Genomic DNA, 16,330 nt, shown 5'->3' on the forward strand with positions numbered 1-16,330 from the left:
GTTTATAATATACACATATAAGGCATAAAGATAAAGGTAAAGTTTCCCCTTCCACATATGTGCTAGTCATTCCTGACTCTAGGGGGCAGTGTTCATCTCCGTTTCAAGGCCGAAGAGCCTGAAGACATCTCCATGGTCATGTGGCTGGCATGACTAAACACTGAAGGCGCACGGAACGCTGTTACCTTCCCACCAAAGGTGGTTCCTGTTTTTCTACTTGCATTTTTACATGCTTTTGAATCGCTAGGTTGGCAGAAGCTGGGACACTCACTCCGTTACGCGGCACTAGGGATTTGAACCGCCGAACTGCCGACCATTCTGATCGACAAGCTCAACATCTTAGCCACTGAGCTCCTGTGTCCCTTTAGATAAGGCATACACATATGCATACATATATATCCCAAAAGCATAAAGCAAGAATAGGTAACTAAAATCCACAGCTTGGTCTCATCTATGGTAACTGACCGGAAAATTTTGTAAGATTAAAAGAGTGTGCACAAGACTAAGATACATCACACTGAACTGGAGGAAAGCTATAACAAAGTGCCACTAATAAAATAAATATCTAAACAGAAATCATATTCTGTTAATCAGATATTTCAATGCAGCCAATCAGTCTGTAGAAAGTGTACCAACATTTCTCCATGAACCAGTACAGCAGACCAACCCCCAAGACTCACCCCCCCTCCACCCCTTCCATTTACTTCCAATAATTGTTATTCTGCATCCTTTGGCCAATGCCTCTGCCTGGGGTTTGAGAGTTCCCTTGTATCTGTTTCAGTAGAATCACAGAAATAGCATCTGTTCATTCACATATCAGTTTTATAATCTATTTAAAGAACCAAACTCAAAAGTGGCACATTCAATACTTCTTATGTACTTTTCTCTGATATACAGAAGATAATTCAGTGTCTTTGATTGAACAAAAGAAAGCTGGTTTTCATGCAAGAGCATGTCAACTCTTCCCTTTTTTTTTTTTTTGAAGTTTTGCAATTTAACTTTATTATTGGATTGCCTGTTAACTACATTTTTTTATATTCAGCAGATAGATGGCAAGTCAAGTAGTTGCAAAGAGATGTGTAGTTTATAATTGTGGGCCTATTTTGCAAGGGGGAGAAATTATTATTATTATTATTATTATTATTATTATTATTATTATTATTATTATTATTATTATTATTATTATGTTTTTTATTAGATAAACATTAAAAACATTGGACATAGTGCGACATTTCTGGCATAAACGTTTCCACATACTGATTAGATCTTACAATAATTACATTTTATATCCATTACATAGTTATATGTAGTCAGTCAGATTGCAGACTCTTCCTTTCTGAGACGTTTCTAAATACCCAGAGCAATGCGAAGAGACTGCAGTTAAATATGAAAAGAATAGAATAGAATTCTTTATTGGCCAAGTGTGATTGGACACACAAGGAATTTGTCTTTGGTCCATATGCTCTCAGTGTACATAAAAATACAAGATACATTCGTCGAGAATTATAAACTACAACACTTAATGATAGTCATAGGGTACAAATAAGCAATCAAATAATATTAGGAAACATATTGAGCCGATGAAGCCGTCTGTATAAAATTAGCCAGGCAGCATCCCAAAACGTCCACGCTTTTCCCAAAGCCCAGTACCTGGTTCCTTAGTTCCTCCAGGTGTCTCCCACCAAGGCTCGTCCAACGTGTCTGCCATGCTGTGTAACCCACGCCACCTCTGCCCGCTGCCGGCTGCCGCTTTGAACGCCCGAATCCCGCCCAGTGGGTCGGGCAGGGAGGACTTTCAAAGCGGAGGTTTACTTTCGTTTGGCTCACAGCAGGCAGTGACCTGGGATGGAAGCAGGAAGGGGAGGAGAAAGGCACTGCAAATCCACAGAGTTGCAAACACTGCATTGCTCTACGACTAGAATAAGACATTTCCATTACTACTCCATGTAATCGGACTTGCTTCTGAGGAAACACGTGGTGGACATTTGCTCTCGGGTTGCGGGAGCTCCCAGCTGCGCTGATGCAGCCTTTGCAAAAGGAGATCAAGCATCAACTACGGTTGACGCCCCGATGTTTCTGCTCGCAAAACCCTAAGCCAGAGATCTTCAAACTTGGCAACTTTAAGACTGCAAGCATAGCTGGCGAATTCTGGGAGTTGAAGTCCACAAGTCTTAAAGTTGCCAAGTTTGGGGAGCCCTGCCCTAAGCCATAAAAAAAAAACCGTTATAGAATGGCCTGGCTCAACGGTAAACCAAACTATATTTTAACCAGGGTTGCAGTGTAGGCTCATCCGCAAATAAACTACCCCTTAGCAGGTTGCGGGGGGAGCGGGAAGGGTTTGGTTTGGTATTCAGGGGTTTCAAGCAAAACAGATTGCTTACTTAAATGTCGTGATTTTGTTTACCGTTCTGAACCTCAGCTATATTATTTTTTTTGCTCAGAATTAGCCGCCGGGTTCGTGATTTAGCATACTGCCTGCAGCGAAATGTCAAGATCTCTTTGTGTTTACATTTCGAGCCAGGTTGTGCTGTGTGCTGGAATAGATGACACGAATCTGATGACACTTTCAAACCAATGCCGCTGGAGCATGGTGCGATTGTTAGCGTAAAGGCGTGGTAAGTTTCGGAGAGATCTATATCAGTTCAGTCTAATTTTCAGACGATCGGGAATTACGCCTGTAAATGCGCCCTCATTAAGGGCGGCAAGCCAGTCCACTGATCATTTCCTCAGGCAAGCACCTCTGCCATCTTGAGGGAGGTGGGGTGGGGGGGTTGGACTAGATGACCTGTAGGACCCCTTCCAACTCTTCATCTGTTAATCTATCAGAAGCAGATGAGGGTCTGTTGGTTTATCTCTTCGTGATGTGAAGAAGACCAGCAAATATTTTTGACTTCTAACCGTAAAAGTCCTCAAAAAGCTTCTCGCCCCCAAACATGTTTACCTGAGATATGTATAACAAAATATTATGCAGTCTCCATTTTTGAAAAAAAAACCGATTCCAATATAATCGGTTAGAGACTCGGGGATCTCCAAACTTGACAACTTTAAGACTTGTGAGCTTCCACAAGTCTTAAAATTGCCAAGTTTGAAGACCTCTGAATTAGACTTTCGAGTTGAAACCGTATGCCTTAGGGACTCAGAAATAAGCTCAGAATCTTCAGGGCATATTTATATTCTTAAAAGTTCGTTTTCTGACCCCTGACTGAAGCTAAAGTTACGGATAGCTCTTTCGCCCGCAGGAACCCGCTTCGAAAAAGCAGAACGAGGCGGGCGAATCTTACGTTATAGTTCTATATGTTTGGCGTCATCGCAGCTGTTGCGCTTTTACGACGGCCATGCATGAGTTTGGGGTGTGAACGGCGCAGAACCTTGGAAATTTAGAGCGCGCTTTACGGCACGGCTAGGGGCACGTCAACAGCTATGGCGGAAGGGGAGGCAGCGTCTTCGCCGAGTAGCTGGTGAGTTGAACTGGCGCTGGGGAATAGACTGAGAGGGGCGAACTGGCGGCTTCTCCGCTGCCAAAGCTCCACACAAAAACGGGCTCTTCGTTAGCCTGTTTGAAGTCAACCCTGCACCAAGTGGCTGTGATTGATGCCACTTGAACTTACTCTTAGAAAACGTAGTATATTGATGGATTCTACTGGGTCTGGATCTCTGCAAAGCATGATTGCTGGGCAAATCCTCATGACTGTCCAGAACGACCGATTCATTTGATGTATTCATTTGTTCTTGTCTCTAAATGAAGATAAGGGCAAGGGGAATAGCTTAAAGTTCACTCATTAAGGCTGGGGTCTTTTTTGATGAACTGCAAAATAGTTCAAATGGATTGTCTGTCTCACCAAAACTGGACCAAGAATTGATGGATGAATATGGCAGGTGAAAACTGAGTGAATCGCAGTATTTACTATAAATGTATAGTATACATTTATAAATGTATTTATAAAATGTAAACTTTTTCCAAGTAAAAGATGATTGAGAGAATCTTCTAACTCTTATCGATTATTTCAATATGCTTGTAAGGTAGCATGGTTTAATGATTTGAAACAGAGCAGCAACATTTCTGACTTCTAACAATAGGAGCAATAAAAAGCTTCTCAAAATCATGTTTTGCTTAGATCAGCTTATATAATATATATTGGGCTTATTCCACCCATTGATCTCCATGGCTGAATCTGTACAGATAGTTCTACTACTACAACTACAATCGAGCCTAACATTTCTGTTGCTGAGAAATTTTTAAAGTGAATTTCCCCCCATTTTATGACTTTTCTTGCCGCAGTTGTTAAATTAATGACATGGATGTTAAGTGAATCTGGCTTCTCCATTGACTTTGCTTGTCAGAAAGGTTGCGAGTGGTGATCCCATGACCCTGGGATACTGCAACTGTCATAATTATGAGTCAGTTGCCAAGTGTCCGAATTTTGATTATGTGACCACTGGGATGCTGCAACAGTTGTAACTGTGAAAAACAGACATAAGTCACTTTTTAAAGTGCCGTTGTTGCTGTCACTAAATGAACTGTTGTAACTCGAGGGCTACCTGTATTTCCCAGAATTTAACCACTTAGCTGTCAATGATTGCTGAATGAGATGCTATGTCCAGAAGACATGCTAGATCTCTTAATTACCAAGGGATAGGTATCATTCAAAGTGCCATCATTTCCAGAGTTTGCTTGTGAATTCAAATACTTTTGGCTAGGAAATAGCATACTGGTTTTTCTGAATTTAGAGCTTACTCAGCAAAGCAGTTATTTTCATTTCTGATTATCCAGTGCCCCCTCTATTTGATAAAATGAATTTTCTTGAAGTAAATTTTATTACTACTTTTATATAAAGTTTCTATATATAATCGGATCCTTAAATGTGTTTTATTTTGATTCTCAAAAAGCTGGATAGTGAAGATAACAGTGGTTCTTAGTTTTAGCTTCCATTGATTGTTGATGTCTTTGCTATATCAAACCTCATATTTAAGTTTGTAAGCATTTCCCCAAAAATGTCTAGCAGTTTAAGCAAGTAGAGAATAAAAATTTAAAGTACATTGTATGAAAAGAGGAAAGACCAGTCCTCCCAAATCTTGAGGTGGACATGAGTAATATGAGCAATCTGAACTTTATTTTTATTCATTCAGTATTGTTTGAGTTTCTCTTGCTGCTTCACTGCCCTTTCTGGTTTTCCGTGGATTTTATGTCCCATATGTTGAGTGAAATGACCCACTCTTTCACTCTTATATGTTCACTCATTGTTTTATGTTATTGTATGTATCTTGGACTCATACAGTGTATAATTTAAGCAAATGTGTTATGCAGTGTTCTTCTGTTTCTGTATCCTATAACAGTTTGCAACCTTTTGTTCTTTCAGTGGAATATACAATAAAATAAGTGTTGTACCACACCCATCTGAAGTCAGTACATGTGACTGAAAGGGTGGCGTCCAAAGGGCAGGAAGAAGTTTTAAACCCTGCCTTTTAGCCAGAATTTCCTGTATGTCTTGTGGCCAGAGAAGTACTTGATAGTAAATTCATTTGATGGTCTACCTTAACAATCCTAAGTACGAGTGTGAGTGAGATGGGCGGTATCTAAGCTAAGTACAATCAGAATTGGTTAGATCATGTTAATACAGTTTTTATCAGGTAATTGACTGAAAAGTCAAAGAAACTCAAAGTACTGTATAATATGCTGAGTAGACATTTTTGAAATTATTAGAACATAAGTAAAGGCTGCTAGGCAGTATCAAAGGGCACTATGATGCTGGAAGTACTAAACGGAAAGTCATTGGAGATCAAACTCCAGTCTTAATAATCTTTCTAGAATTATTTCTCTTTGATTACTCATACATTATTTCTTATAAGTTCATATTTTAATTCTACATAGTGCTTTTTTATCAATTTGTGAATGAAATCTAATTTGTTTCAGGGAGGTAAAACCAAATAAATATTTTACAATAATAATTATAACTAAATGACATTTCCCATTTTTATGAGCATTACATATGACTCAGATATTTAGATATTGTTGGATAAAACGTACATATCAAGATATGTCTAGGTTCACACATTATACTAGGATTTAGACAAAGCAGGTTGACAGAAGGACAAGAAAGATAATCATTTGATTAGAAATTAAGCTCAGTGACAAGAAATAATCTTTTACTGTTTTATTTTAACAGATATTTAAAGCACAATTGAGGAGACAAAGAGTTAAAAAGAAATAAAAAAAGACATAAGCTTTTTTAAAATAACATTAGATTAGTACCATGTATAAACATAATAATTTTAACTATTATTAAAAGCAAATCAATACTTTGCATTGCATCAAACGATAAGGATTATTCATCATAATTAACAATTATTATGAGTTTCTACTTTATGAAAATCTCTCCTTATTAGAATTTTTGTGATTCATTTTAATAACTTAGAATTATTATGTTATGAGAAAACCAAAATCTGTAAGTGCGTCAAGTCCACATGTTGAATTTTCATCCATAGCTGGTTTCTAGATTAAATTATTCTTTATCAAACTTCTTTTGAAATACAAAGGTATTTTTTATATTGACAAGTGTTTTCATAGCTTAATTTATCATTTTTCTAAAGAAGAAATTATTTGTAATTTCCAATAAAAAACATAAATATACTGTTATCTGTTACAGATCCAGTACCGTAAACTTTGTAGGAATATAAGATAAAACAGCTAGCTAAATATTTAAGATTTGATACATTGTACATTTTGCTGAATAAACTTTATGACAACTCAACCTTACTACAGTTCCTACAATTTTTTGAATATGAATTATCTTGTTTTGCAATCAATAATTTGAGTAATATTCCAGCAATAAATAAATAAATATTCATTTTCCCTGAATGTAATGCCAGTAAAGAAATTATGAAAGAGCTTGATTCTTTTAACCTTGAGAAAAGATAGTTGAAAGGCTATACAGGTAGTCCTCAGTTTATGACCAGAACTTGGATTGCTAAATGATGTGATTGAGTGAGTTGCATCAGATTTATAGCCTTATTTATCATCATCTTTAAACAACTCATGCTCATTAATCAAACTCAACTTCTACCGTTGACTGTTTCTCAGAAAGAGTCACAAATATGACCCTAGAGTGGAGCCAGATGAGGATGCTGCAATTGTCAAAAATATATGCCAGTTGCCAAACATCAATTTTTGATAATAAGAGTGCAGGAATGTTGCAGTGGTTGTAAGTGCAACGACCAGTGGAGTAACTTTTTTCAGGATTATCATCACTTTAAAGGTCATTAAATGCATGGCCATAAGTTAAGAACTACCTGTATGTTACTTTCCTCCAAATAAAGAAGCTGCTTCTCTATTCAGCCTCCCATAACTCAGCTGTGCAAAGTTAGAAAATAATATGTATGATTTAAGGTGTTATCAGCATGTACAATATGTACCTTGACAAATTTGTGCTTTGAATCACCTTTTCCCCTTTAAATCTGAATCACTTTATAACTGTGGACTACATTCTCTTAGATATACATTAGAGAACTGTACATGTCAATTTCATTACAATACTTTTAATTCTGAGATTCTTAAATTTGTTTCCACCTATGCCATTGAACTTCTTGTTGTTCCCTACTTTGTCCCCTATCCCAGAATGTCCATCAGCAATTTTGAGCAGATTTGAGTGGCTGTTTGTTGGAGCAGAGTAGAATAGAGGAAGTGTATATTCCAGAAGCAGGACACAACTATTGACTATATAACCTGTTGATTTTAATTTAATTTCTAATGCTGCTGAGGTTTGCTAGTGAATTGTCCTAAACAAAGTAGTCATTTTAGTGACATTAGTAAAGAACAGTTGAAAAATATAATATATTTTGGCCCAATCAATAGTAATACATACAGTGCAGCTTGATTTAAAAGGCAGGTAAACTATAGTCTTCTCTGAATGTATTTATCCCATGTTTTTATCTTAATCATAAATTAATGTTCAATTACCTGGCAGCAGTATTTCTTTACTTTTTTTTAGAATTAAAATTGTAAGTGTCAGTTTTAATTACATTTAACACACAGTACATAAAACCATTCTGGGCGTTGTAAAAACCCAAAGTTGCAAATAGAAGTATTACCAGTACAGTACAGGTATTATAGCATGTGATCCTCTGGATATAGATGTGTGGAAAATTAAATGATCAAAAACATCTTTTGAGTAATAAGATTTTTAAGGCTACTTACTTGTTTAATAACCTGTGTGGTTTATGAAGGGTTAAAGCAGTTTTATTAAATTATTGAAAACAAAATAATATGGATTTTTACTTTTGGAAAAGTAAAAAATTGAGATTCAGTGTTAATGCTTTATTCTACTGCAAGAGAGTCATAAGTCAACGCTTTTCTGTTCTTCCTCCCCTCCTCACTTTTCTTTCATCTTTTCCTCCTCATTGTGTCCTATTATTTGCTTTCATATTTTTGTATTTTATTCTATGATATAATAAAAAAATGTTTTTTAAAAAGAAAACAAACATTAAAAAAACAAAGAAGCTGGGTGGTTAATCTAATCAGATTCATTACACCATTGCTGGTGCTTAGTGAGACCACACATAAAACTAGCTTGGAGTCTACTGGAAGACAGGTGTAATAGACAGGTCTTAAGTTTCTTCTTGAAGGCTAGCAGGTTGGGGCCATGCAAGCCAAGAGACAGGGAAAATTTGCTTGAAGAACCTTGAAGAAAGTATGCAGGAACAAGTAAGGGAAAGAGAAACAAAATATTATATCCATCCTGGGAAGAATGACAAAAAGAAACTTGAAATAGCCCAACTTTATTTTCTTTGATTTAAGATGCGGTAGGAGTAGACTTTTAAAATATGTTATTGTGTCTAAAACAAATTGCATTCCTATAATCCTTTAATCTTTGTGCTGCTTCCTGATCGGGTCTGCTTAAAAGGACTGACAGTATGAAGAGAAATGGCACAAATTCAAGCTCCCATTGGAGACAATAATTTAAGAAATGGGACTCAGAATGCCAATCTTGTCAGATCTTATTGAATGGGAAGAAAAAGTTGAGGGGAGCTTGTCCCATAAACATCCAGGTCATGAAGAACTTGTGAGAATACTATCAAGATCTTGAATTGCACCCAGCAGTCTTGTGACACCATTTTCAAGGCATATCTTTTTAACTTTTATAAATGAAGGCAAATATAGTGTCCCAGGATAATGTTGCTGGATCCAATCGGGGTCAGTTACCAGGATCAGAGGTTTAGTCTTCCAAGCTTTTGGACTCGTAGTGGAGCCCATCCTCAGGGAACTTCTCTCTAACAGAGTGCATATTTTAAACTTTTATTAAGAGCTTCATTTGTTTTTTTTAAAAAAAACTAAGTTAATAGCTCTATGGAATTACTTTTAGATGTAAAAACCTGCATGCTTCTTTAGAAGTAATATCCACTGAAGTTAAATCACTTATTGATATAAGTTTAAACCAAAAAAAAATGTCTTTGTGTCAAATGAGATTCATCTTAATCATTTATGCTTCAAAATGTGCATTAAGGTTGGTACTAAGAGATGACATATTTCAAAAGTTGAAACCACCGTTTCCTTAAAACGCCATACAATCTTACTCAACTTTTGTAGGGAAAATGACCTTGCAGAAGCTCTGGAAGAAGGAGGCTGTGATCTTGAAACAGTTAGGAACATAGTCCAAGGAAGACTTCTGCCTGAACACCTAAGAGCCAAAGTTTGGAAGGTAAACTTTTCTTACATATTGGGAAAATGATACTTTTTTCTGAGTTATGTAGTTCAGAAAAGATAGGAACTACCTGTTGGGTCATTTTGTTTCTTTTTTAAATGACAAATATTAGCATATCAGTGATACATGATATAGCAATTAGGATATTTGAGCAGAAAAATGAAAATTGAAACCTACCCATGGCCATGGAATCTGAAACTAGTCTCAGCTGTCAGCTGAGTTGGGCTAGTCTCTGCAGTCAGCTGAGTTACCTCACAAGATTGTTGTAATGGAAAAACATAGGATGAGAGAATGCTATGTAGGCTGTGGAAGGATAGGACATATAAATCTAACAATAATTGTAACAACTATACTTCAACTTACCTATAAATTGTCTATATTGATTGTATCAAAAATATCTACTCAATTAACTTTGCAATTGCCATCTATGATTCAAGGAAATAATTTTGAATGCAAATTCAACAAGAACGTCTTCCTTTTTTAGAGTCAAATTATGCATTGCATAAATAAAACATACATGTGCTAATTCAACTGTCATTTTAAAGGGACATCCATTTCTGAGAATGGAACTGGCTTTAGAGAAGAGGTTTGGAAAGAAAGTCTTTGTTTCTTTGATTTTTCTTTATTGAATGTTTCTTGATCCATATAGCAAACTCTGTCAGTTATTTTTGCAACGTCAGTAAAAAGATCTTGATTCACAGGGAAAAATATCGTTGGGGTTTAATTTCAAATACAAAAATAATTTTGGGGAAATGGTTTAATGACAGTCTTTTCCATTACAGTATATTTCCAGTCCTAGCACATGCTTTCTGAAATAGTTTTTCTTTTAAATGAGTGCTGAAATACTGTTACATTTATTCAGTTATACCTTCAGTTTCTCTTTAAACTCAACAGGTAATAGTTTACTTCAATAATAAATAAAGAACACTATAGGAAATATAATACACTTGAAATGAGTGCATTAAAGAGTGTTTATAGTTCTTTGTCACACATTACTTGAATGCATACATTCAGTTTGATCAACAATTCTTACATATAATTAAATGTAGATTGGTCAAGAATGATGAAGGCTGCATCGTTCATTATAAAGAGCTAGTAGTCAATGATTTCATTATGCTTGAAACAATATCTCTTTGAATACTTCTTTTAAAAGTTGGTTTAAGAATCATATCTTCATTGCATACGTAATATTTCTTCCTTGCTTCTTTTATATTTATTTTAGATTGCATTAAATGTTGTAGGGAAAGGAGACAGTTTAGCATCTTGGGACGGTTGTTTAGATCTGCCAGAACAATCACTCATTCACAAAGATTGTCAAGAGCTAGTTGGTGAGTCTGAAATAATACTTTGATTGTTAAGCTGAAAGCCATCTATAATACTGTGTTTCCCCGAAAATAAGACAGGGTCTTATTTTCTTTTGACCCCCGAAATAAGCGCTTGGCCTTATTTTTGGGGAGGTCTTATTATTTTTGAGGTGCAGGAGGGGGCGAGCGTGGTCACCTCATGGCTGCTGCTGTGTTGCATTATTTTCGGGGAGGGCTTATTTTTGGGAGAGGGCTTATTTTAGCGCTTGTGCTCAAAAGCCCGATTGGGCTTATTATCCGGGGAAGCCTTATTTTCAGGGAAACAAGCTATTTATTCTTTTCATAACAATTATGTTTTAATCCAATCCCTAAGATGTCTGAAATTCAAATACATGTGTTAGGTTTACTGGAAATGTGACACAGAGACACTATATTTATTTAATGTTACATGGCTCTTCTTTTTTGACAATGTATATGTAACAATACAAAACAGAAGTATAAAAAGTCAATAACAGAGAATCTGATATATCACCATTTGAGTAACAGAATCTTCAATCATTGCTTTATTTTTTTTTCTTTAAAAATAAGTCGTAAAAATTGAATAGGGAGGGATGGTCCAAATATTTTAGGGTATGCTGTTCTTAGAGGTATGAGGCTGTCATTGAGAGAATACAAGCATGGAGTCTCTATAAATGGCATTCTTTCAGATTTAGGATCTTTAGCAACCCTTCTATATTAGATGCAACCTGACAGGCAGATTCATCTCAAAGAAGATGGCCTTGTAGATGTCCAGCTGTTAAACTATGTAGGACTTTAAAATGATATTAAAATGATAACTTTGAATTGCAACTGGAAGCTAACTGATAGCCACACACCTTCATTAGTGAATTATTTCCCATAATTGTTTGGGCCTCTATATGTTGAGCAAACCAAAGATTCTGGTCTTCAGGGCCAGCCCAAGTGGATCAAAGGGCAATACTCCAACCAAAAGGTAGTAAACACCCAAGGGATGAAAGTGAAATGTCCTTTTCTAGAAATGTCCTGTCACAACTGGTGTACAGGATATAATTGAGCAAAAGGATCTCTGACCACAGACTTGACCTGCTGTTCCAGCAGAAACTATAAGTCCAGAGACTCTCCAGATTATGAACCAGCTCTATCTGGTAGAGTACAACCCCATCAAGAGTCAAAGATGAGCTAGAAATAGCTAGCTTCTCAGTTTGCAGCCACTGTGTCTTCCTGGGATTCCATTTAGGTCTCTTTCTCCCCAGACAGATCCTATGAAGCTATTATTCAGGTATTGTTTACGAAACAATTTTCACTACTGTTGATACTCAGTAAGCAAGAGTTGCTAAGAAAGCTTACTTTGCTCTTGAGACCCCATCCATGGAAAGTTTTTTTATATCCTTTGGTACTAGGTGTTTTTCTTTCTATAAAAAAAAAACAGTGAACTGTTCATAACTTGTTTTTGTTGTTTTATTACCGTATCTCTTTATCATTTGCCAGTTTCGGGAAATGACTAAGGTCTCGAGCTAATACAATCAAGGAATGCACATGGTATATAACACATAACTTATGCACTATTTCTTTTTAGATCAGCTGTCAATACCAGAGGAGGAAAAGTCATTATTATGTTTGGATATTGAATCTGTGATTACATTTTATTGTAAATCTCGTAATGTTAAATACAGTTCTAGCCTTAGCTGGTCCTATCTCCTTAAACCTTTGGTTCATCTTCGACTTTCACGAAGTGACTTGTACAACTGCTTCTATGCTATCATGAATAAATACATTCCAAGGTAAATAAATCATTTATGAGCATTACATTTAATCTTAATTTTTATTTTATGGATATTACCTTACCCCTTTATTGTCCTTCCTTTTTTTCTCAAGGTGGCATTTCTTATTTGGATTTTTTTAAAATCACGAGCCTATGAAGCTATAATTCTTCTGATCTTTTGTTTGTCAAATCTTTATGAAAATCATTCATATGGTTTTTTTTTAAAAAAATATACCATCATTTTATTATATCTGCCTCTGTGATTGCTTTCTTTTAGGGACTGTTTTCTGAAGGGGAGACCATTTCATCTCTTTAGGCTGCTCCTCCAGTATCATGAACCAGAACTATGCTCATTTCTGGACACAAAAAAGATGACACCGGACTCGTATGCACTCAACTGGGTAATAAAGTGAAAGTAGGAAAACATTGCTCTGTACGTCGCCCCGAGTCCCTGTGGGGAGAGGGGGCGACTAATAAGTTCAATAAAATAAATAAATAAATAAAATAAATAATGAAAAGTGAAGTTCTGTAACAGAAAATTTCACATACTTGGTAACAAGTCCTAAACAAAAAGAATGCATTTTCGCACAAATTTTTGTAGCAGCTATAGATAGGATGTTATAAAATTCTGGTTTCTGGTGTTAAATTCTTACAGTGAATTCACTTGTTCATAAGAGGTCTTTCCATTGATCAGAAATTATTTTCTATTGCCCATAACAGACAAGCAAGAATGTCTTATTAACAATGGTAATTTCTCTCAAGAATTAAAGGATATAGGGTTTTATTTTTGTTGCACATTTTGGCATGCTATTATACCATGGTTCCTAAAGAATATTTTATGATCTATCTATTAATCTAGTATTAGCCTTGTAAGAAAACACACATACGCACATATTTAATCATTGTTTAAAAACAATAAAAATCACAACTTTACTTACTTTACTTTTATTTAGATTTTTATACCGCCCCCTCTCCCCAAAGGGACTCGGGGCGGTGTACAGTCAAATAAAAACACATCAATAAATAGAAAATACAAACACAAAGAGGAGGCAATAAGAAACTGTACATATCTGCAGTAAAGTAGTTAAAAGCAATATTTAAATACCCTAAAAATACCCAATTAAAATATCTGCCAGGAGGTAGAATAAAACTATAAATGGGCCAGGCCAGCTAAACGGACAACAAAGTTATCCTACAAAGAAGGACACATTAATATGAAAGTTGCTTTGTTCTAATAGGTGGATACTTCAGAATCTTTATGTAATGTCCAATAGAACTGGTTAAACTCAGTGATTGTAAAACACTTTATAAAAGTGTTTCATAAAGAAGTATATTTAATTTTCATATGTTATAATATCAGATTTAATAAAGACTAATTACTTATATTTCACATAAAATCAATGTCTACTTTTTTGGATTTAAAAAAATTACTTACATTTAATCAGAATTTATTTTTAAAATGTTCCTATGGCTTAATCTCTTTATATGAGCATTAAAGAAATAGTTAATCCGTTGTAAATACATGTATAAAGCTCTTCCATGTTTTCTATTTTCAAAAATATTCTATTTGTAAATGTACTACTTTGAATTGAATCTATCTTTATATCTCTATTTACTTCTATTAAAACCAAAATGCATATGATCATGCATATATGAGGTCTGTTTCTCAGCCAGCAGTTTCAAGAAATAAAATTAAATTGTTTTGTTATTCTGGATCATAAATAATACCATGTTTTAAATTTACAATTAAAAGTTTCAGCATATTCTCTTGCTCTCGGGTTTTTGAGAGCAGTTCTTAGAACTTCTTATAGTTCTTTAAACTTTAAGTATTAATTAATAGCCTGTGTTTGTAGGAAAATGTAACACTGTTGTTTAACAAAAGCACGATTAAAGTTTGAAGTATGTGCTGTGATAATTTTGGCAATCCCCCTTTCTGATATTGCAAACTGAAATTGTACACTTAAACTTTTTTGGCGGCTTCATGGCAATCACATCATCTTATTTGTAGATATGTGTTCAAGATTGGAATTCATGAAACAAATTTAATATTTGTTTTATTATATTACTAAAATCTGCTTCAGTTTCTTTTTCATCTACTTTTCAGCTTGGGTCCCTATTTTCAAGTTACTGCACAGATGAAGTCACCCAAACAATATGGGATGGATATTTTCAGCTAGCAGATCCGTTCTTCATTTATTTTCTAATGCTTATCATTCTTGTTAATGCTAAGTAAGTATAGGACAGCAAATTACTTAGCTGCTACTCTTGATTCTTTCTTTTTTTTACACCTGCTTTATGTTTCTCCGTTTGCCTTTACAGGGAATTGATCCTGGCACCAGAATCTGATAATAGAGAAGATGTTATGAGTAAGTTGTTCAGCTTTAATGTAATGCTATTCAGGCAAAGTAATACAGTGAAGTTCTACTGATATGTGGAAGACTACATTTTCATATTTAAAAAAATAGGTCTATACAAAATTACTGTAGCTCACATTGAACTAATGCAGACCCAAAAATAAAAGGTGGTTTAATGCAGGACTGTTTTGTCTACTGACTGGTGTACCGTAGACTTTTCTACAAAATGATTACAAAATATTGTTACATTTTAAAAGTCCCTTTTTCACATTACAAATGCTTTTGTTTTTGTCTTGCTCTGCTTTTTTTCCTGAATTCTTTCCAGTTAGCTGTTCTATGATTTACATTTTTGTTATCTGTCCATTCAGTTATTATATGCTGGACTTCTTTATCTCAAATCTATGGTTCTTTTGGGGAAATACACAATTATATACTGTGGAGCTACTGCAAAAAATGCAAGCCCATTGAATCCTAACATGTATACATGCTCGCACATCAAGCATTTAGTATGTTCCTTTCTCTTTCTCATATATTCCATCTTGAACAATTTTTTGCTACTACTCTTTTTCTCTTCTCCATATATGAGCAATTTTTAATCAAGTTCTTAGAGTGAGTGAGATTGCAGACATTTGCGCAATGTGGAAGAACACTACAAGATAAGGAGACATTGCTTTGGTAACCAGGACACAATCTCTCTTTTTGCCATTAGCAGCATCTAGGTTGGTTAGCAACTGCATTTTGTTTCTTTATTACATGAGATTTTATATTTTCCGTGTTACAAGCCATTTTTATGAAAGTTGATCATGAACAAAATCAACTAAGTATTGATTAAAAGAGAATGATAACACAGACCTGTGCTTTAAAAAAAATCATCTTGTAATACTTAATGTAAAGTTTTGTATATTTCAGACTTTCTTGAAAAATCTCCTGGCAGTTTGGAAGAAGAAGATATAGAAGACCTTTTCTCCCTAGCACAATATTATTGTAGCAAGACCCCAATTTCTTTCAGAAAGGTAATTGTCAAGCACATTGAGTTGTCTTCTCTATTCTGTGCCCTCCACATTGTGTGTACTAATACTACAAGCTTAGCAGCATGGTTGTACAGATAGTCCTCAATAGTCCGTTTAGTGACCATTCAAAGTGGAAAAAAGCACTGAAAAAAGTGACATGACAGTTTTACACAGTTACGACCTTTAC

General features: G+C 35.1%; 2 protein-coding genes across 4 annotated transcripts in view; one reads left to right on the top strand and one right to left on the bottom strand.

The window, feature by feature from the left end:
• The window catches only part of CMSS1 (cms1 ribosomal small subunit homolog), a 169,527-nt gene extending 167,426 nt beyond the window's left edge, over nucleotides 1–2,101 (bottom strand). The window contains exon 1 of one of the 2 annotated variants that reach the window (XR_014175306.1): nucleotides 1,651–2,101. Coding sequence is in view for 1 of the 2 variants with exons in the window: in XM_081952080.1 (XP_081808206.1) it covers nucleotides 1,651–1,708 (58 nt within the window). In the remaining variant the exon portion in view is untranslated. The remainder of the gene's footprint in view (nucleotides 1–1,650) is intronic. The other variant, XM_081952080.1, reaches the window with a different exon arrangement.
• Nucleotides 2,102–2,173: 72 nt separating this feature from the next.
• TBC1D23 (TBC1 domain family member 23) overlaps nucleotides 2,174–16,330 on the top strand; it is a 32,311-nt gene continuing 18,154 nt past the window's right edge. For both annotated transcript variants that reach the window (XM_081952729.1, XM_081952730.1), the window contains exons 1-10: nucleotides 2,174–2,246; nucleotides 2,522–2,615; nucleotides 3,240–3,458; nucleotides 9,581–9,692; nucleotides 10,918–11,023; nucleotides 12,594–12,798; nucleotides 13,057–13,180; nucleotides 14,884–15,008; nucleotides 15,099–15,145; nucleotides 16,043–16,146. In XM_081952729.1, coding sequence (XP_081808855.1) covers nucleotides 3,421–3,458; nucleotides 9,581–9,692; nucleotides 10,918–11,023; nucleotides 12,594–12,798; nucleotides 13,057–13,180; nucleotides 14,884–15,008; nucleotides 15,099–15,145; nucleotides 16,043–16,146 — 861 coding nt within the window. In that variant the 5' untranslated portion in view covers nucleotides 2,174–2,246; nucleotides 2,522–2,615; nucleotides 3,240–3,420. The remainder of the gene's footprint in view (nucleotides 2,247–2,521; nucleotides 2,616–3,239; nucleotides 3,459–9,580; nucleotides 9,693–10,917; nucleotides 11,024–12,593; nucleotides 12,799–13,056; nucleotides 13,181–14,883; nucleotides 15,009–15,098; nucleotides 15,146–16,042; nucleotides 16,147–16,330) is intronic.

Source organism: Natrix helvetica (assembly GCF_964273705.1).
Source record: "Natrix helvetica genome assembly, chromosome: 4".
NCBI classification, from domain to species: Eukaryota; Metazoa; Chordata; class Lepidosauria; order Squamata; family Natricidae; genus Natrix; species Natrix helvetica.